The sequence below is a fragment of the Amblyomma americanum genome, chromosome 5, assembly GCF_052857255.1.
Source record: "Amblyomma americanum isolate KBUSLIRL-KWMA chromosome 5, ASM5285725v1, whole genome shotgun sequence".
NCBI lineage: Eukaryota > Metazoa > Arthropoda > Arachnida > Ixodida > Ixodidae > Amblyomma > Amblyomma americanum.
Window position 1 is genome coordinate 137,214,320 of NC_135501.1, and position 21,764 is coordinate 137,236,083.

The 21,764-nt window shown below is 44.8% G+C and overlaps 2 protein-coding genes across 3 annotated transcripts in view; both read right to left on the minus strand.

The window, feature by feature from the left end:
• The window catches only part of LOC144132741 (uncharacterized), a 646,537-nt gene that overhangs the window by 616,210 nt on the left and 8,563 nt on the right, over nucleotides 1-21,764 (minus strand). The window lies entirely within an intron of this gene.
• Nucleotides 44-21,764, minus strand: part of LOC144132744 (uncharacterized) — a 30,465-nt gene continuing 8,744 nt past the window's right edge. For both annotated transcript variants that reach the window (XM_077665373.1, XM_077665372.1), the window contains 3 exons: nucleotides 20,401-20,679; nucleotides 10,367-10,474; nucleotides 44-3,476 (listed from right to left, as the gene is read on the minus strand). In XM_077665373.1, coding sequence (XP_077521499.1) covers nucleotides 3,342-3,476; nucleotides 10,367-10,474; nucleotides 20,401-20,679 — 522 coding nt within the window. In that variant the 3' untranslated portion in view covers nucleotides 44-3,341. The remainder of the gene's footprint in view (nucleotides 3,477-10,366; nucleotides 10,475-20,400; nucleotides 20,680-21,764) is intronic.

A 21,764-nucleotide genomic window follows, 5' to 3' on the forward strand; every position in this document is an offset into this window, starting at 1 on the left:
AAGCATCCAGCGAAGTTGTAAGAATAAACAAACTTGCACTGCATTGCTTTCAATGTTTTTATTACTCTCATTATCAAATGCACTTTCAGTTTCTGTGAAGAGGGAGAAAACAGGAGGATCAACAACACAGTTTACAAATAAACTGATCGGCGAAAAACGCAGTGAAAATGAAGAAACAGAAAAAGGAGGTGGGTGGGGAGGATAGAGAAGACAGATGCTCCCGGCACAAGGGTTAGTAACTTCGAAAAAGTACACCGCGCAGTAATAGACCACCAGTACTGCTTCTAAGCCATTCGTAGAGGCACACTGACCGATACAGAGATTATAGATACTTGAAATGTGTCGCACATAGATATATTATATAGGCAATATTGCTCCCTGGGGAGCGCTTCGCAACCTCTCAAGCGACACCAGCATCGGCTGCACATCGCAAAAAGCGTCGTATACTGTGACGCTGCACAGACGTCAAGAGAATGGAAGTCGCCGTCTGCAGTGCGTTACAAACGCAGCAAGATGCATTTTTTGGTTGTGCAAATATGGCGTCCGTTGTCCAAAAAAAAAAGGAGTTTCACGGAAAAAAAAAGCCGGCTGACATCAAATATGGCGGCACTGACGTCACCAGCGTATATAAACTACTACCTATCACAGATGGGCGTTTTTCGGTCACTTCAACACGACACAAGTGCAAGGGGGTAGTCTAGCAGCTCGAGAGCACACGCGTGCAGCTTGTTTAGGCTTTAACAAAAAATGTATCATATAAACAGAACCATACGGACCCTGACAGCGCCCAGACATCTTTCTTAAGCTCCATCATGCCTTGTGGAGTCGCAGGGCATTTCATAACATGGCGACTTGACGAAAACCCTCGTCGAAGGCCACATCCTTGGAGATGAGCAAACAGCGAAATGAGGCAAATAAATTTCATGCACTGTTGTGTAAAGCCGAGGCTTGATAGCTTGTCACAAAGATGCGGAGAGAGAACATTCTTACGGATTCTTTGAGTTTGTTGACAGCAGACAGCCTCTATAAGTTTGCTTCCACTAAGCCATTTGCTCCTGGTGTCGTCGGCACAAAAACATCTCTTGTGGAAGGCAAACCGGAAGCAAGGCAACAACTGAGTTGATAGCTATCATTACCAGGTACGTAGAACCCAAGAACAGAAACTAGCAAAGCAATCTGATCAACCACATCAAGGTTGTGCCAGCGCTGATGAAAGCAATATATAATAATGCTCTAGAAAATTTACTGCTCAAGAGAGATCCGCAGACCCAATACTACAACCACAGTCCATGCACCGAAAGAAGGTAAAATGTGCTTTCAAAAATACTGCTTCTCTCAATTCTACTAAACTTGCTGAACCCAACTCCAAGCATGAACCCGACTTGTGCGTTTTCCGCAACCTCAAAGCTCTTATGACAATTAATTGGACAGCTCCAGCCACATCTTCTAGCACTTTCGAGAAGCCGACTGGCTCATTTCCCAAACTGCACCTGCTTGTGTGGCTACCAGCTGATGCGTCTGGAACAGCAACATGAAGGTAGCAACTCACAATGCTAATGTTCCACGAGGGGCGTGCACTGAATGCCAATATAGAATTATGCCACTGAGGCCACGTTGCGAGGTCAAGGAACATGAAGCGCATGTCTGTATTGGCACCCAAAACTTTGCCCCTGCTTCCCTGCCACTGTTTCAAGCACGACTATGCCTCACTGCACTATGCAAGCATCAGAATTGTCAGGCAAACAACCCGCCCACCTCGGCTTCCAGTGGCCAATTTGGGTGCATGACCACCCAATGGTTCGGCAACAATGAGCCTCGCCATGCATAGACAGAACCAAGAGCTCCTCTGCTCAACAGTGTAGGGAATACGCGAGAAGTGCCATCCTGAGACAAGCATTCAGGCTAACTACCACCTCTCTGGACTTGCGTGTTGCCTCCAGAAGCAGTTTAGTGATACTGTACACGAAGCAGACCACGCAACGTAAGTGGGGGGGTGGGAGGGAAGCATTTGTGCACAAAAAGCCTAGCACAGCAAGAAAGCGCACCGGAAGTACACAGCTAAAAACGTTTGATGTGCGTGTTCCAGCTTTCCTGCCTTACGACTGATGCCATACTCTATGTGTGTAAAGATGCACGAGCCCCTGCCACTAGTCCACTCAATAAACTACTCCCCAAATGCTCGTATTTTTTTTACTGACCCGTGGAAGTTTTTTTTATTACTGCCAAACATAACGTATGCTAGCAGCAAGTAAAGTTGGCAAAGGTGCACAACATGGACTCAAAATAAGGAGGACCGCCCTGTTGGTCCAAAAGATGGCGCTGCATCCTTCCGCACGACATTCAGCACTTTTCTTTCATTGCTACAGTGGCAGAGCACGCAAAGATGTACCCTGTTCCACAGGCACATGTTCAAGCTGGGCCCACCGTGTTTACGCTGCAAGAAGAAAAATTCAGCCATAAAGCTAACACACCGCAAGCGCACGACACTGCAGATACCACAACAGCGTACCAGACAGCACACAAATGTGAACCATTGCCACCCTGATGCATGCAAGTCCTCAAAAACGGCCGCCCCCTAGTCGAAGGTCCCTACCACCCACATTCTAATGCTCTCACAGAAACTAGGGCTGGTGTGTTTGACAAGTGGATGTTTCGTAGGAGACTTGAAATGAGAACCCACCGCAAATTTACCACTGCATGAAAAAACAAGCCAGAGAATGATCATACAAAGGTTGCCTCACAAACATCACTTGCTTGACCACCGATGCATTGAACTTCATGCTCCCAACAAACAGCAATGCAGTTCGGCACTCCTTAAATTACAAAAAGAAAATAATGGCTGCTTCTTTGTACACCACCGAAGAAAAAAAAATGAAAGAATGGCATAATTACATGTTGAGATACGTGCCCTGTCACACGGAACAGCAGACTGAAACCAAGCAACTTTACTGAACACCATGTGTGCTGTTTTGAATGGCAACAGATAGTCTCAAAACAGTCACAACTTGCCGACTTGCGTAACAAGCAAAACTGAGATGAAGACAAAGGGCACCGAAGATTCTAAAACCTGACGAGCTTGGCTCTACTTGCATAAAAAAAAGTGGGGGGAGAGAGTTCACAACAAAGTACATCACGCATATCCCAAATTGCGTGCCCAAGGATTGCAGGCAAACGAGTGCAAGTTTCACTGAATTTCAGTTTTTTGCTCCATTCATGGGAGCCCATTTGTCAAAGCAAGAAAACTGTAGTTGCCGGTGATTCCATAGGCCGCTCGCAGGTGAGACGTAGTCCAGTATGTATATATGTACCAACCAACGTGCGCGCACTTCTCCGACCACTCGTTAATGTCCAAACGCCGGTAGCACACCTGTGGTGCCAGTACTTTGTGCTTTCAGATTAAAAACGTCTTTGGAGAACACAGCCTTGCAACACAGCAGTTGAGGCAGCTGATGGCGGGGGAGATGACTGCAGGTTCTCTGGAAGATGACGATAGAAGCCGCTTGTCCACATTTTGATCATGATTGGTCCGCGTTTGATGCGCTCAGACTCTCACCATGTTCGCACTCTGGTCAGAGTCAGAGTCGCACTCTGGTCAGGGCCAATCACGAAATGCACACGTGATGACACTAGATGCAGCAGAGTTCATCTCTCCCAAAAGACTTGGTTTTTCTATTTGGGATCATTTATACTGCTGCATCTTTCAGGAATACCCATAGAGTTCCAATTATAACTTCTCCAGTGCAGATACTAGTGGAACTTCCCGCAACATACCAAAGCATTCCATTCTTAAAAAGCAGTTATTGAAAACTTTATAACCTGACTGTAAAAAGCTAGGGTAGCACTATAAATCGATTGGTAGGACCAGCTGTAACAGCGCCAGACAAGGGGCACTGGCAGTAAAGGTTTTTCACCACCACCACCAGCTGTATGTCACAAAGCTACACAAACAGCACCCACAAACCACATGCACAGATAGAAACTTTCCAGATTTTTTTTTCTACCTGAGAACAGCAAAACTTCAGCCATTCACAGTGACCAGTAAAATGTTCCAGTAATAGCTACAGAACCACATCCCTGAGGAGCATATGCATGCACTGCATTCAGCACTTGCTAACCCTCCTGCCCAACATATCAGCAGCACACATGGGCACAAACAAAACTGAAGTCAGCACACTGCACTTGGACGAGCCGTATCCACTAAAATCACAACATTGCCTAGCCTCAAACTATTGCACAACAACATGCACAGTAAAAAATGCATGCTTCAGCAATTTTGGGCCAGTTGCATATCAACACGTGGTGGGTAAAATATGTCACATTTCTCTGCCATCACACACACTAACTAGCAGTGAGCATCATTGTACCACTAGTTATGAAAGGTCACACTGAACTCATTTTAACAGTACTAATTTTTTTTTCATAAACTGTATGCAGTAAAATCTTGTTAATTCGAATTTCAAGCAGAAAAATATCCAAATTAAAAGAATGTCGAATTATCGAATACCACCCCCACCCAAACAGCCCCAAACTGTTCATGTGAAAGTAAAATTTATTTCGTAAAAACCTGGGCAGTGGCAGTCTCGTTTGAAGACGAAAACTGCATGACAGAGAATTCCGTGAAATGTTTTAATCTGTGCACACTATTGCGAGTGTCCAAAGCACAACTGCTCCATAATGGTAATGCTACAACTGCTTCGCATGTGGCGTACATGAGGAGGCTTCCACACACAAACGGCAAAGGGTACATGACGTGCACAGAGTTCTTAGCGTGCTGAAGTAATGGAAATCTCACGCGAACAGAAGCGAGGGAAGCTCGCATTAGTGCCGGAATGGCATAACGCCTTCAGCAACAACTAAATATGATAAACATAAGCGACAAGGCAATCATCGTTCTAAACGGCGTGCAGGTGGCTGATAGGCACGGCCGATAGCCACTGTTGACATGGGCTGGCAGCAAAGCTCCGAAAACGAAACTATCTGGCCGGACTCCCTATCCCTAGGCCTGTCGACGGGGGCCTGCCCATCATCGACACACCTAAAATTGCACACACGTTAGAGGGGCACAGACAACAATACAATATGCTCTTCAGGCCCGAGCATGAAAACTTTAAAGATCGCTTGCTGAGCAAGTCATATCTTCACAAGGCGCCACTTTGGTCCGAATTAATTGGTGTCAACGCTAGGACGTTACATAGGCGTTTGGCAGGACTAGAAACAACACTGCGAATTAAGCAAACTTTATACTTAACGTGGGCCAGATTGAGCTGGCTTCACTTTTAAGGCGAACGTCTCTATAGACTCGTAACTTGCCAGCAGCGATGTTCGCAGAAAAGTGTCACACCACAGCTGTCAATCAAACTAATGACATCCTAAGGAGTCAGCAGACAATGCATCTGCGCTTCAGCCTACTGCGCATGCCTGTCAGACACCTCCTGAACACCAATCTGGAAGGATGCCGCCTAAACGCTCTCCTGTCTCTCCAGCAACCAAGCGTGAGCACTAAAATGAATGTCACCAAAAGTGTCATGAAGCGAACAATTGTGTAGTCTTTAACCAGCATCTTCACCACACATCAGCGACACAAGCAGCAACAACACAATAAAGGCTTTCGCCTCACCGCACTTTAGGTCAACAGAGTGCACCCCCTGAATTTTAACTTAGTCTATTGGTTCGGGGTAATTGGCAATTCAACAAAGAAAAGGTTTGGTTTATGGGGGTTTAACATCCCAAAGCGACTCAGGCTATGAGAGACGCCGTAGTGAAGAGCTCCGGAAATTTCTACCACCTGGGGTTCTTTAACGTGCACTGACATCGCACAGCACATGGGCCTCTAGAATTTCGCCTCCATCGAAATTCGACCGCCGCGGCCGGGATCGAACCCGCGTCTTTCGGGCCAGCAGCCAAGCGCCATAACCACTCGGCCATGGTGGCGGCTGAACAAGGAAAAGACACAAAACACAGGATGCTCAAAAGAAGCATCTGCTTTCAACAACACAAAAATACGGGGTATGGAGATCAACGTTGGCAAGAAATTCATGAAATCAGTTACAAGACAAGTGAAGCTTGCATCAGTGCGCAGTCCAATTCACGTTAATCTTCCAGGTATGTAAATCAATTCAGAGTGAACATTTAGACATGTGCAGCAGTTAGTAGGCATTCTCCAGTCTCTGTGAAAAACAAGTCACTAGTAAAAATACTGACACGAAAGACAACTCCACCCAAACATTCTTTTCAGTACAAATTTATTTTCTGGCTCTTTGTGGGTATGTAAGGGGGGACAGGGGTCTTGGAACTTTTTTCTTTATTTTTGAACTAAATGCAATGAAAATGCAGCCATAAGTTTTTTTTTAATGCCGATTTCAAATATGTAGCCGCTTTTTTGATATGTCAATTAGTTTTCAAGATGTTAGACATTTTCACTACTTTGTTTGCAATAACAATAGGAAAAAAATACAGATCAGAAAGCTATTATTAGATAGTATACTGTACAAGGAACACAATGTAGGAGTACTTTTTTTGATTAAGCAAATATTTGTTATCTTACAACCTGTTGAAGTTCAATGTTGGAAAGACTGGTTGACGAGAAGTTTTGCCCAACCACAAGTCGAGAAATCTGTTCCCAACATTGAATACTTTGATCATTTAGCAGCATGCTGCAATAAAAATTATTCTGTTAATCTGCTCTAGATGCAAAGACATCCTCCTTGTAATACAAACTAGCAAACAATGAAAAATCTGTTTTGACAAAACAAAAAAAAAAAAGATGAGCTCGTTTGCGCCTTGTGAAGCGGAATTATAGCGAAAATACTGACCCAGAGAATCAAGAATTTCGCAGATGTGGGCTGTAGATGTCCACACCGAGTACAGGTTGCCGCCGCTTTGAAGTGAATGGCAGAGTAGCATTGCCTCTGGGAACCGCAAAAAATTTTGTGTAGACGAAAAAAGTTTAATTGTGAAATCGGTCCGCAATGGTGATACCTAAATTAAGGCGAAAGCCTTTCTTGGCTCATGAGTAAGCTGGCATGGACGGAAGTTGTAGACAGAGGCTGTCCGCAGTGGCATGAACGGAAGCTGTAGACAAACGCTGTCCGCAAATGTGTCAGCACTTGTATGGTGATTTAAAATAGTCAAACCCGACTATATCGAACCCATTAACATCGAATTACCCCGTATATTGAACAATTTATGAACATTGTATTGTTAAAAAGAAAATATATAGCAAAAATACGAATATATCGAACAACGGCAGCCGCGCTCGATATATCAAACTTCAAGCCGCGCAAAACTGCCCCAGAAGTTGGCTTTTCCGCACAGCAGGGAGAGCTGTGCCACCCCCCCCCCCCCCCCCCCCCCCCACCCCCCTCGATAAAGTGGCTTAGCCGAACAGCGCTCGCATGGCACTGCTCTCCCTCCCTCAGACACTTTCTTTTTATCGTCCCGCAAAAATTTTTGTCCCTCAGGCAGCCACCCGGCCACCCCTAGCAAAAGTGGTTCAACAACACACTCTCACTCACAGCCACGTACGCCTGCATGTGTTATCTCACTCACTCAATTGCATAATTCGGTGTGCTTTGTTGCATTGTGGGAGCGCTGAGCTCGTCAGTTCCGTAAAAGATGGCGGCTGTGAAGCGACAGAACCTGCCATTATCTTCAAAGCTTACCTAAAAATTGCAATGAACCCCTCGATAGCAGTGAAACACTTGAGGAACTGGACGATTTGTTCAGCCAGCTTTCAGAGTTTCTGCGTTCCATTTGTGATGCGACTGCAGCAACAGACTTCGCCTCCGTCAACGACGATGTTCCGACAACCGGAGAGCTCGCTGACGGAGACATCATTGCCGATCTGACTAGATATGTCGCCGGCAACAGTAACTGTGAGGATCCAATGAGTTCCGACCTGCCACCGTATTCCCATGCACTTAAAACGCGCTGAGCTTTGTTCGCATCTACTGTGCATCCATAGAAGGCTGTAGGCCCAGCTGTCCTCAGTCGCTTGGCAACGTTGAAAAGTGTATGCTCAATAATGCTTTCAAAGTCAAAAAGCAGAAGATCAGCAACTATTTCTCGCACTAATAGTCCTGCCGTACACGTCTTTAGCAAATAAAGAATGCTTTTTAATGAGGTACGGTTTGTACGTTGTCAAATTCGTTAAATCTGTATTTCGAATTCCACGATATATCGAACTAATTCTCTTTTTTTACGAGTTAAGAAAACAGGGTTCTAAGTGAGAATCGAACCAGAGCCGCTGGCGTGTGAGACAGGGATGCTGCCACTCTGCCACGACACTTCACGACTTTAGAAGCTGAATAAAGGCGTGCTAGTGAATGCCCTGTTTTTAAAAGCATATCTTCGAGATAAGTATCAAGGCCTACATGAGTAATTGTGAGCATGTTACCGTATTTACTCGAATGCAACACAACTGCAAATGTAACGCGAGGGGTGAATTTCCATGCTGCCCAGCAGGGAAAAATAAAGCAAATGTAACACGAGGCTTAAGGACGCAATACAAAGTATCTTTAATAGACAACGTGACCAAACGTTTATTAATCTTCCTCGCTTTCGGAGGCCCAGAAACGAAGTCCTCCTTTTCGCTATCGAAGTTTCTCGGTAACTTCTGCCGCATCATGGTTGTTCGCTGCAGAGAGAAACCATTTCTCTTCATGAACGTTTGGGCCCACCCACGAGATGCTCTGAACTTCCCGTCTCCCAAACAACGTCTCTAACTTTCCAATGGATCAGCTCGCTTGACCCCCATGAGACGGTTGCGCTGCTCGAAAATAAAGTCCGCCACTTTTTTCTCCAGCTCAACGTGATGGCCGTGGCGAGGCCCACGAAATCCTTTGCGGCCGGGCTCACATTTAAAAAGCCGCTCCCGCTGCAGCCGCCATCCACGGATGGTTGACTCGTTGAGGTCAAATCTTCGAGCTGCCGCAGAATTCTTGACCTCTTTAGCTAACAGGATCGCTTTTCTCTTCAAACGAGCGTCGTATTGAGCACGACGCGTTGCCATCATGTGCACTGAATCAATACACCGCGAGCCACGACACGTTTAGCGAGAGGTCGCAACGAACACAGAAAAATGACAGAACAACACTTTAGACTTTCGATGAATGAGAATTTGGCTCCCGTAGTACCCATGTTGCCAGCATAAGATCGCAAAACTGCGAAAACTGAAACCAAGCTGATTGCTTTGAAATGGCTGCACCGCGGCACTGCTTTAGGCCAATTGAAGTGCGGTATTCGATTACAATGCAAGGGTAGACTTCAAGGGGAAAAAATCCCGGGAAAAACTCGCGTTGCATTCGAGTAAATACGGTAGTTCCGAGATGTCGCAGTCAAGTGAGTAGCAAATTTCCCCTGTTTCCAGTAAATTTCCTCCATGCTTGGCGTGCAGTCGTAGGACCATCATACGGCACGCACTGAAACCCCCCTCGCAATGTACAATGCTGGCCCAACAGATGGCAGACAGCACACAGCTTTCGCATTTCCGCACCTAAGAAGACTCAAGTGCACCTCATAATTTTTTCACTTCTTTGTCTTTTTTGGCCTGTAAAAGCTCCGTTTTCAGTGAGAGTGGTCTCTCCGTCATTCAGATGCCGTAGCCTATTGATACAGGCTAACTTCAGTTTGGTCTCACCAACCTTTCTATTCCCATCACTTCTTTCTTTGCACTTCCAAATCCCATGTTTTCCCAGCCTCAAAATAAAGGTTCAGTTTGTAACTATGTCCTTGCTTCATGCTGCATTTCTGTTCATTTAACAAACACAAGCTACACCCCCTCAAAATAAGCCCACATGTCCATCTTCCAATTGTTGCCACAGTAGTCCAGCCCAGTGCAAGGTGTCTGCATTCCAGATGCAAGAGGGGCACTCTTCACAACCTCTTTTGGAGGGACATAATCTCATCATGCGTGCACATGCTACAGGAATGTACCATAGAATCTCAGCAATACCACCACCGCTCATTTGGTGCAATATTATTTCGTGAAACTCCCTGGTTGGAGTCCACTGCGTACAATGAGCCAAATTTCTGGGTATTCCTAACTCTCCCATGACCCCATAAATGATCCGGACGCGGGAGCCTCGAACGCAACCACGAACAGCACCACCCTCACATTGCCAATGCCGCAATCACCAGTAGTGCAGTATGCATGGCGAGCACCGAGCACTGGTCAGCAGCCATAAATAAATCCCGTAAGCCATAAACAGGTTTACGTGAATGTATTTCTACACGTCAGCATGTGATTTTTTTTTTTTTGATGCCACGAACTGTAAGTGATACACCTTTGAAATCCCATGAGATTCATATCAGTGAGATTCTATTGTACCATCGTCCCCCACCTTCCCTACATGTGCCCCAAACTTGCCTTCTCGCCTTGTAGAGATGGCACGGCATTGCGTAGACTAGTGAAGCTGAACTTGATGTGGTCCCTTCGCCGCCGTTCCAGTGCGTTGTGGTGTGCCCTCTTGTCAGCCTGCAGAGAAAGACACATGCACCAGGGTGGTACACACCTTAGATCAGTTCTGAACGCAACCATCACCACATGCATCTACGTGCAAAGGCAGGCTAATAGGCAGTGTGCGCCAGGAGACATGCAAATGCACAAAACTCAAGGAGGCAGGGAGAGGCAAAGGCATCAAAGGTGAAAAAAAAAAAAGAAAAGAATCGGCGACTGTTGCCTCACTGGCAGAGACAGCTGCCTGAGCTTCTAGTCCTTAAAAAAACGCAACAGTTTGCACATGGACTTCGCTATGTATGCAGGTTTGTCGGATGCGAATAGTTTTTCAAAAGTAGGAGACCCATCACCCTAACACGAGTAGCCCTCACACATCTCATAGACCATTAGGTGCTTTTAAATGCACTGCATTTTTTTAAAGATAATGATAACCAGGATAGTGCACTTTGAGCTCCGAAGGTTTTATCTAATCTCCATGAACTGGACTCCACATTACAAAGAATCAGGCCTTAATCAGATAGCTTATTGTGAACATCTTTTTGCTTACGATTCCTCATTACGAACAACCTGCTTTATGGACCTTCTCGCTCGGGAACCAAAATGTCTATATTAGTGAAGAATGACGAATTAAACGAGGAATTTAGACTAATTCAAAGCAGAAAATTACATAGAACTAGACAAGGCAATGTTCCGCAGTGGAACTTGGGTACTGTCATTAGATCCAGCCATGTGGCCAAGTCTTAGCTCCCATTACTTTCTGAGCTGTTTTTCCTACCACAGTTATTTGTTATGGCTTACTGAAAGTTTATGCTCCTCAGCATGACTGGTTTGCTGGGTTTTATGGCACATAAGCAGCTGAGGGTACCATGCACCGAACACAGGGTTGGAATCATACCCCCGTTGCACCGGCATACTACTAGCTTGTAACTTTCATTACCTCATCATTATGAATCAATCATCAAGAATTGATGGATTTGAAGCACAATTTCAGTGCTACTGAGGATGCCATCTGATGGGCTGGTCAGACACTATACTTTCGTTTTATGAACGGTATGTATATTTCCACAAGGTGGCAGTTTTCGAAATGCCCGTGAAGTTGAGGTTGCAGAGTAGTGTCCTCACAGCATGGCATCAGCCAAGGAGGTGAGACGCACTCGAAAAAAATCTCACAGCGCACAATTCTGCATCTGCAGCACACATTTTGAATGCACGAAGCACAAGAGGATCGGCAATGAAACTGCACTACCTGATTTTGATTCCGACGATGAAACTGCGCAAACTCAGTATGGAATGTCAGCAGACGTCTGCCCACAAGTCTTGTTTTCAGTTTCTTGCCTGTTTTCTGTTGGTTCCTTCCTGGAGCCAGTTCATGCATCGCACTATGTAATGAATGATTTTTCTGGTTTCCGTTGTGTCTCAACATCTTATGGCAACGTTTACGTTCACAACCTGAACGTAAATCATATTTCGTCAAATCTAATTTGTATAACTGCCGGACTGCTTCTGGTTTATTACAAAACACTGTTCAGCATGAGTTCCGATGAAAACAAAGTTGTTTAAAAGCTAGTGCTCAGCCAAATACAGTTTCTGCCCATAAATACTGCCCACGATAAGCTGATTTCAGGTCTAACTTTTGCATGGTTTTCTTGAAAGGGTCTAGACACTGCAAGATGCCAGACCTGTGCCTTTCCACTCCTACTACCCTATAAAGCCACTGTACGCACTAAAAGAGCTGCTATTGAAGAAACACGCCGCGCCAAGAATATGCTTCCCATGAAGATTTTGAATCAAGGTAAAACCACGTGTACCAGCTACGATTTTGAAAACAGCGCCTGCCAAAGACCCAAGGATGTGAAACAAGTTGCCAGCAGCCAGAAGCAAGGACCAACACACCACACCACAACCAACAACATACAGTCATGCAACTACAACTAAATGCAAATGCATTATCATTGCACACAAAATAAAGCGATATCTTTACCCACGTTTTATGAGAAAGAAAAAAGGAGGGGGACAACGTTGTCATAGTAGCAGGTACCACTAAAGTCATTGGGAGAGAAAGGCTAGGGCAAGATAGCTAGCTTTATGCACAATGACAAGAGAGCATGCTAGGCTGTGATGTGGTGATAATGACGATGAAAAGTGATGAATTGGGCGTACAACTTCAAGAGACTGCCCATGCACAATCTGCAAAGATGCTGGCCTGCAGCAACAAACCAGATAGTGTACCACGCCAGAAAACACATTTTACATGATACAGTTAAACCTCAAAAGAACAAAGCTGGAAAGATGTCAATATTGTATCGTCATTGATTACATGTAAAGATAACGCATTGCATGATATTTTAAAGGAACTCACACACTTCCGTTATCTTTTTATATTATAACTTTTTGAAACTATGTTTAACAGTAACACCAGTTCACACATGGCATAGGCCTGCAACATGTACAGTCATGGACAAAAGTTTGCAGGATACATTTTCGCGGGAAAAAATTATCTGTTCTCCCGCTAGCCAGTCAGCTCGTAATCAATGCGTTGTGTTGTGTTTTATGGCACATAGGCAACTGAGGCCATCATGCGCCAAGAACAAGGTATAGGAAAATTCTTTTGTTGAATATTATAGAAATGCAAGAATAATCCTTGCTCTAGCGGCCCTCAAACATTTATATTACCCAGTGAACACATACACAAATTTTATAAATGGCTACAAGTAAAAGCTTTAAAGAGGGCCGGGTAACCTCAGTAGCCTTCCTTGGCTGCGGAAGGACATCGAGGCTCCCAACCAATCAAAATAAAAGCCTCAGCTTTCTTCTCAGGCCTGAGAAATTGGCTGAGGTGCACTAAAATTAAAACAAACCAGTGGGTAAAAATTTAGAGTCTCTTGAGAAATCCCGTGTCATTAAGAAAGCTAAAAACACATGATATATTAACAATTGCATCGTCTCCTAAAAGCAGTGCGGGATGAAAGAGAATGCATTTATTATAAAATTCAGTAAAATACATTTTTCTTATTTTTTCCAGTTCCACACAAGAGAATAAAATATGGTTAACCGTAAGTTCATCTCCACATTGTTGGCAAACAGGTTTGTCTTGTTTTGTTAGTAGGAAGTTGTGCGTAAGGTGCGTGTGGCCTATTCGGAGACGGCATAACATCACTTCCTTGTAACGTTCTTGGTGCACACACGACTTAAATTCACCTAAAACTGGTTTTACCAAGTGTAGTTAATTTTTGACCTCATTGTTCCAAGCCGACTGCCATTTTTTTCTTAGTTTGCTTGCTACTAATTTCATGCAATCATTAAATGGCATATTTACTTTCATTATTTCCTTGCCACGAGCTTTACCAGCACATACATCTGCTCTCTCATTGCCTTCTATTCCCACATGACTCAGGACCCAGCACAGTTTTATATTTTGTCCTTGAGCTGTGGCAGTTACTATGTTGTGTATGATGTCACCGAGCAGAGGGGAGCTTGCATTTTTAGAATGGAGAGCTCTAAGTACACTTAAGGAGTCTGTGTAGATAACAGCATTTTTGAGGTTCTCACTTAGTATTTTTTCTATGGTCATCCATACTGCGTAGCACTCCGCAATGAAGATGGAGGAACACTGTGGTAGTTTTACTATTTGCTCCGAATTACCTCGCACCACTGCGTTTCCTACGCAACTATCTGTTTTTGATCCATCAGTATAAAATTCTGTAAAACTACTGTATTTTTCTTCAAGGGCACGGAATTCTTGTAATATATGTTGCTGTGGAGTTCGCTTTTTACAGAAATGTGCAAGAGTGAGGTCACAGATTACAGGAAAATTGAACCATGGAGGCAGTGGACCACGTCTTCGAGCAACGGCAGGTAATGCATCCATTACGCCGAGGTTTTTGCACAAGTCTTCAAAACGCAGGAGAAGTGGCCTTATTGCTAATGGTTTGTTGTTAGTGTTCTAGATGGGCACTTTGTGACTATTTGGTTACAGATATGTTTAGGTAGTGAACGGATTTTTAAAACGTACGAGCAAGTGAGCATGGTTCTTCTCTCTGTAGGCGACGCTCGTTGGCTTCCACATAAAGACTGTTTATCGGTGACGTCCTGTATGCACCGGTGGAAAGACGCAAGCCTAAATTGTGTACTGGGTCTAGCCGTTTAAGGTATGATTGCCTTGCTGATCCATAAACTATGCATCCGTAATCTAATGTAGAACGTACGACAGAGCGATGAATCCGTAAAAGACAAGTCCTATCGGAACCACAATGTTTTCGTGAAAGTACTTTTAGTATATACAGAGATTTAGAAGCTTTTTTTTTAGTATGTTTATGTGTGGTAGGAATGTGAGCTTTTTATCATAAGTCATTCCTAGAAATTTGTGCTCATCTTTAATTGGTAGTGGGACTTCATTTAAATACAAGAGGATGTGCAAGCAATCTGGAGATCGTCGACGCAGACAGAATACATGATAGACTTTGGGATTATTTTTGCTAGGGAATTCATTTTTACTATAAAAAGCATGGTGCTTAAAATACACCCCTGAGGCACGCCGTTCTCTTGAATGAAAGTTTTAGAAAGAGTGGCACCCAGGCGTACTTGAAATGAACGGTTGGTCAAAAAGTCACTCAAGCATTTTAGCATTCTACCATGGATTCCGAGGTCTCCAAGGTCCCGCAGTATGCCAAACCTCAATGTGGTGTGATAGGCTTTCTCTAAATCGAAAAAGACCGCAAGGCAGTGTTGCTTGTGTATAAATGCTTCTCGGACTGTGTTCTCTAGGCGGACTAGATGGTCGGTTGTAGAGCACGCCTTTTTAAACCCACACTGATGGATGTCAAGATCACGAGATTGTAATATAAACATTAATCTAAAGTTAAGGACGCTTTCGAAAGATTTGGCAAGTACGCTTGTTAGGGCTATAGGTCTGTAATTGCCAGGGGAGGTAGGTACTTTTCCCGGCTTCAACAACGGTACAATAATGACTTTTTTCCATGCCTCTGGAATCTCTCCTGATAACCATATTTTATTAAAAAATTTCAGAAGCGAGTCTACAGCATGTTCGGACAAGTGGGCAAGCATTTCGTAATGGACTTCATCTGGTCCTGGTGCAGTTTGTTTACCCGAAGAAAGTACACTGTTAATTTCTTGTAGTGTAAATGGGCTATTATATGTTTCGTGAGCACTGCCCTTTATCGGCAGTCTTTCTTTTTTGGCTGTGTCTTTATATTTTAAAAATGATTCTGTATAGTTAGAGGAACTAGATACAGTGGAAAAATGTTCGCCTAATATGTCTGCTTGTTCTTTTATATTTGTCTTTACACCAGGGGCGGTCAGAAGAGGAACTGTGAATGGAGAGTAGCGACCATCCATTTTGTGTACTGCCTCCCACATTTTTTTCGAAGAGACTTGGCTGTTTATCGAGGAAATGAAACGCTGCCAGGATGATTTTTCGGCATTTCGACGTATGTACCGCGTTTTTGCTCTTGCTTTTCTAAAGTTTATAAGGTTCTCTTGTGTGGGGTATCGGCGAAATATACCTCAAGCTTTATTTTGTTGTTTTTTTCCTTCTTTGCAATCTCGTGTCCACCACATTTTATGGTTGCGTTGTACTATTCCTGAAGATTGAGGGATAGCCAAGCGTGCGGCAGAAAGAATGCAATTTGTGAACTTTTCATTTATTTCATTTACATTAGGATTTTCTAACGTAATATTTTCTAACGTGGCTGCTGTTCTAAACAGCTGCCAGTCTGCTAAATTGAGCTTCCAACACCGTGGTTTTGTCTGGGTGACTGATGGTGGGGATGACAGGCAGATTTTAACAGGGAGATGATCGCTTCCGTAAGGGTTGTCTAAGACATCCCATAAAATCGTTAAAAACTGAAGGAGAGCTAAAAGACAGATCTAAAACACTCATTTTTCTTGAACTAGGGGAGCAATAAGTAGGTTTACCGGTGTTCAATAAACAAATATTGTTGGATAGTATAAAATCCTCAATAACCTGACCTCTGCTATCGGTTTTCTCACTGCCCCAGAAACAAGAGTGTGCATTAAAATCGCCAACTATCAAGTATGGCTCCGGTAACTGTTGTAAAAGGCTCTCTAATTCATGCTGTCTTACTTCGAGATGTGGTTGAAGATATACGCTATGATCATATGATCATATGATATAAGATATGATCTCGCTAGCTGCTACGCCAGGTTGCACAATGATTCCTACGCCTCCCGAGAGTCTGCTCGCCCCCTCTTGGTCACGGTGGAAGAGAGTATACTTCTTTAGCACCTTTGTGTGCTGAGAGCCTAGATTGGTTTCCTGCACACATAAAGCAATAGGAGAAATTGTGTTTAAAATGTCTTTTATGTCGTTATAGTTATTTACGAGACCTCTGCAGTTCCAGTGTATTATTAAAGCCATCTTAATGTTGTGTGCGTGTGTGCAGATAAAATTAGATTAACTTTGATTTGGCCCCTTGACTCGGAGCCTCACATTTTTTTGATCGATCCAAAGACCTCCGCCGTCCGTCCGACGTGGACGGCACGGGGCTGCCCTGGGTCGTGTCCATCGCCTCAGCAGAGGCGCTGGACGACCGTGCAGGATGCACGCTGACTTTTGAGTTAGACCTCGACCTGTGGGAAGAGGTCTTGAGGCCCGCTGACCCGGGGGTCTGCGCAGCCTGCTTTGGGGTTGGCGGAGCAGTATCAGCTACTCCACCAGGGGGCGCGGATGGCCCTACCATAGGCCCACTGCGTGCGGCCTGGACAGGTGCCGAAGCCTGGTGTGGTGCGCCGCGCCCACGCACCACATCGGCGAAGGTTGTTTTCGCAGTGAAGGAGAATCGGTTTGTTTCGGCATATCGCCTTCTCGCTTCCTTGAAAGAAATGTTTTCAGTGGTTTTCAGAGTAATTATTTCTTTTTCTTTTTTCCAGGGTGGACAAGCCCTGGAGTATGCAGCATGGTCTCCCTCACAATTTTTGCACCGCGGGGCAGCAACACATTCATCTGACTGGTGGTCCTTCGAGAAGCATTTAGCGCAAGTTTTGCGGCCGCGACAACTCTGTGAGCCGTGGCCGAACCTCTGGCAATTGAAACATCTGCGTGGGTTGGGTATATATGGCCTTACATTTATTTTCAGGTACCCGACTTCAATGCTTTCAGGTAGTGTGCTGGTGTTGAAAGTGAGGATCATGTGTTTCGTATCTATTTCTTTGTTATCCTTCCGGATCTTTATCCACTGAACATTTATGACATCTTGGTCGGCAAGGCCTTCAAGCATTTCTTTTTCAGAGAGGTGAACAAAATCAATTTCTGATATGACGCCTCGGACTGTGTTCAAAGATCGGTGTGACGTGATGGAGACAGGAATCTCCCCTATCGATACAATGTTTGCAAGTTTCGAGTGCTGGACAGTGTCACGTATTTCGAGCAGTAAGTCGCCACTAGCCATTTTTGATACCTTATACCCAAACCCCAAGGTATCTGTAAGGCACTCTGCTACCAAGAATGGGGAAATCAGTCTTGCTTGTTGTTCTTCAGCTTTGCTGTGAATGACGTGAAATTTTGGGAATGACACTTTTCTTTTTTGAAAAAAATCTTCATCGTTCCGCCCTCTTTTTAGAGAACGATCAGGCTTGGAATGGAGGGGAGCCATAAAAAAATTTAGTTTTTCAGCCACGGTGCCAGCCACCCACCACGGAGCCCAACAAGGGGACGGGACAGCAACTTGCACGCAAGTCCTGCCCACGCCAGCTGTACACCTCAACTATAACCAAATATGACGAAACCCAGGGTAGTTCGCCACACAAGGTTAATCCTAGCCGCCCATGAAGAAATGAAAAAACCAAGAAACGACGAGGAGACAGGACAGTAGTCAGAAAGAAGACAGGAAAGTAAAAGATGTAGAGGAGGACAGGAAAAGGCGACTGCCGATTTCCCTCGGTTGGGTCAGGCCGGAGGTGCCGTCTACAGGAAGCTGGGACCAAAGTGGTGTGTTGCCTCCGCCGAGGGGCCTTAAAGGTCCAAACGCTCGGCATCGGCTCAACCACCAGGATCCCCTTTTCCCCGGACACGGCGATGCCACGGACGGCGAGGCGCGGGTGCTCGGGTCCGTGGTGATGCACTGTTCACCATCATCCCCTGCGGGGATGTCCCTGCCGATGCTCGGGAACCCGCGGTGTCGCCACACACCGTCGCGACGCCTGCAAGCTGCAGGCGCCCCCCTGCGGGGACTCGTAATCAATGTAGTAGATAGTAAGATAGAGCATGTCTCCTCATGCTTGTGTGCTTTTAATTAACCGGCTTTGCCCAATTATGCAGAAATAAATTTTTTCCCCCGAATCTGCATCCTGATAACTTTTGTCCGTGACTGCACATATATGGAGCCAACTTGGCATGAAATACGATGCTGGCGAAAGCACAAAATACCACAAGCTTTGCACAGTATATTCACCACTTTGTTATAGACAGCTTTATCGCAGTGAGGCTTAACTGTACCACTGGTTCATGTCAAGTGCGAAATACAACATCGACGTGAGACGAGCACAAATACCGTAAACAACTTCACTCACCCTCTCTTCAGAGTAGGATCGCAGTGAATAAGCATAGAGGCCTTTTGAACATTAGCTACAACATACTCCTTTTCAAGAACAGGTGAACAGCTGTTCTCGAAGCAGGCTGAAGTTCCAGAAGTACAAGGCTCCAGCCAGCTACAACTGCCCTTTACAAGTGGTAGCCCTCCAGGGGTAGTCTGAAGAGGAGGCTTTATCTGTGAACTGTGCTTAAAGGGGCACCCTGAAGTGATTTCGATGGGATTATTCTAGTGCAACAGATCAGCAGAGGTGGTCTTTGTGGGTATTCGAGTCAAATTTGTAAGCTCTGCATAGACCCTATAATTTAGAAATAATTTTTTATTTAATTATTTATTTATTATAGATACCTCAAGGGCCCTTGAGGGCTTTACATGAGGGGTGGCTAACAACCTGGTGTTAATAGAACTCGCAACCAATAAAAGCGACGCACCTCACCGCGCGTCCCCTATGCTGATGACGTCAGTGAGCAGATGAGCCAGCCTTCAAGCTCACCCAGTCTGCCCACCGACGTCATCGGGGTAGGGGACGTGCGGTGAGGTGTGTCACCCTAATCGGTTGCGAGCTACTGCGAGCAGCGATTTTTAAAAATTATTTCTAAATTACAGGCTTTATGCAGAGCTTTTAAATTTGACTAATACCCGCAAGAACAATCTCTACAGATCTGCTACATTAAAAATGCTCATCGAAACCACTTCAGGGTCCCTTTAAACTTAACTTGATGCATAAACCATACAAACAATGCCCAAAGAGATAACGCACTCCTGTTATAGCACAAAACAGGGTATGCACATACTCAATAAGTCCAGTTAGAGAGTAAGCTGATGGCTAAAGTCACCGTGCTCTTCCTGGTATGTTTCAATTCCCACTACACCGCCATTTCTACAGCTGCACGATTCTTTAGGACAGACATGTAAGTTAAAGAGATGCTCAAGATATAAAGAAGCAGAATACAAATAGAATGCGTGAATCAAAACTGCCAACAGAGGCACAAAGTGACATCTAAAGGTGGCTAGACAGTCAAAGAAAGTTTAATCCTTAGGACAGCAGGACAAGACGAATCAAGGCAGAGAAAAAAAAGGGAGAGGGGGTCACAGCATGCCATTTACAGGCATGAACTAAGACCAGCGTCAGTTATTGAGAGGAAAAGAGGCTGAGGGGCAGCATGACGGCCGCCCACTACAACGACGGCTTGCGGCTAAAGTTGCAACTTCTGCCTTTGCCGAACTCTGGCTTGCACCGTGGTGAGCACAAAAGAAAAAGGACAGACTGCCAACAGAAGAGGAATGGTTCGTGTAGAAAACTCCACACAGCACAGAAGAGCAGATGGCGCATGCGAAATTTCTTCCCCGTCATTCTTTTCTCACACTAATGCCCACCCATTGGTAGCCGGCTTCATCCAAATCCGCAATGGCCATGCGGTGGGCTTCCTGCTTCAATTGAATTTCTTCCATTTTCGTGGTGACAGCCTTGAAGTATTGCCGGCCGCCAAGTTTTGAAGGCGTGGGCTTGCTCCCTGGTCCACGGCGCTGTCCTGACGGGAGCAACGCAGCTGCAGGTTTGCGGCACAGCTGGCGATGACTGAACCACGGAGGCTTGCGAGAGGGAGGACGCTTTCCCCACATGGGGGGTTCCTCATCACTCGACTGGGAAGAGGCCTTGAAGTAGAAGGAGCAGCGAACGTCGCGGAGCAGTGAGGTCTATGCATTCAACTTTCCCACAGGTGGGGCTTACCACAGCTGATCGTCCAAACGTTGGTTCACTGACAAGTGGCAAAAGGCACTAACAAATTGTCTCTTATTAGGGCACTATAATTTTTGCAACTTAAAATCAAATATATGGCGGCAACTTTTTGAAGAAATAAGCATGCAGAGCCTTAGGAATGACAAACAGGATGACATGTGCCACAGTGTGATTTAAAAAATTTATCAGAGCAGCGCTTTTCACTAAGATTTTGGCTTTTAGGTTCCCTGGGCTGTGGCATCAGAACAGCGAATTCAAAGCAGTCATGTATTGTGCACTCACAGAACAGTAAGTAACACATATACCCCTCTGACATCACTGCCCCCTGAAACGAAAATCTGGTCTGCGTACAAAATGAGCTGCAATTAAATATGTGATGCACACTGGGGGACCCGTCATTCCCCGACGGGAAAAAGCTCGGTGCCACCACTACTTTACAACTTATGTAATTAACAGTTCTCGTGCAGTCCACAGAATGAAATGAGCTCATCATGCAGCACCTTTGCAACGACGGATGCCACCTACGGTAGCATTTTGCTCAAACATTATGAAACTGTGTACACAAACACTTAGTGTTATTTTTTGCTACTGATGGTTAAGAAGGAACTCACTATTTTCAACTGCCCAGACTTAGTAGAGCCATTTCCCCCCTCAAAACTACTGTGGCAGCATGCGAAACATGCAATTTTACATGCTGCTGCTCTTTCACGAACTTAAAAACAAAAACTGGCCATCAAGCCACTAGGGAAGAAGGCATTTAAAATGTCACGGCTTTTTTTCTTTTACCACATTTGCCCATATCAAAAACTAATTACTGTTAATCAGTTAGCATAGTTAACAGAACAATAAACAATAGCATAGCTTTCAAACATGCTTCTCATCCTAAATGCACTATACAGACATCTGAAAAGGATAGTACACAAACGAATCATGAAGAAGTCTAGAAATTTCAGTCAACAATCACCAAAAAAGGCCTGGATGAATAAGAATGACAAATAAA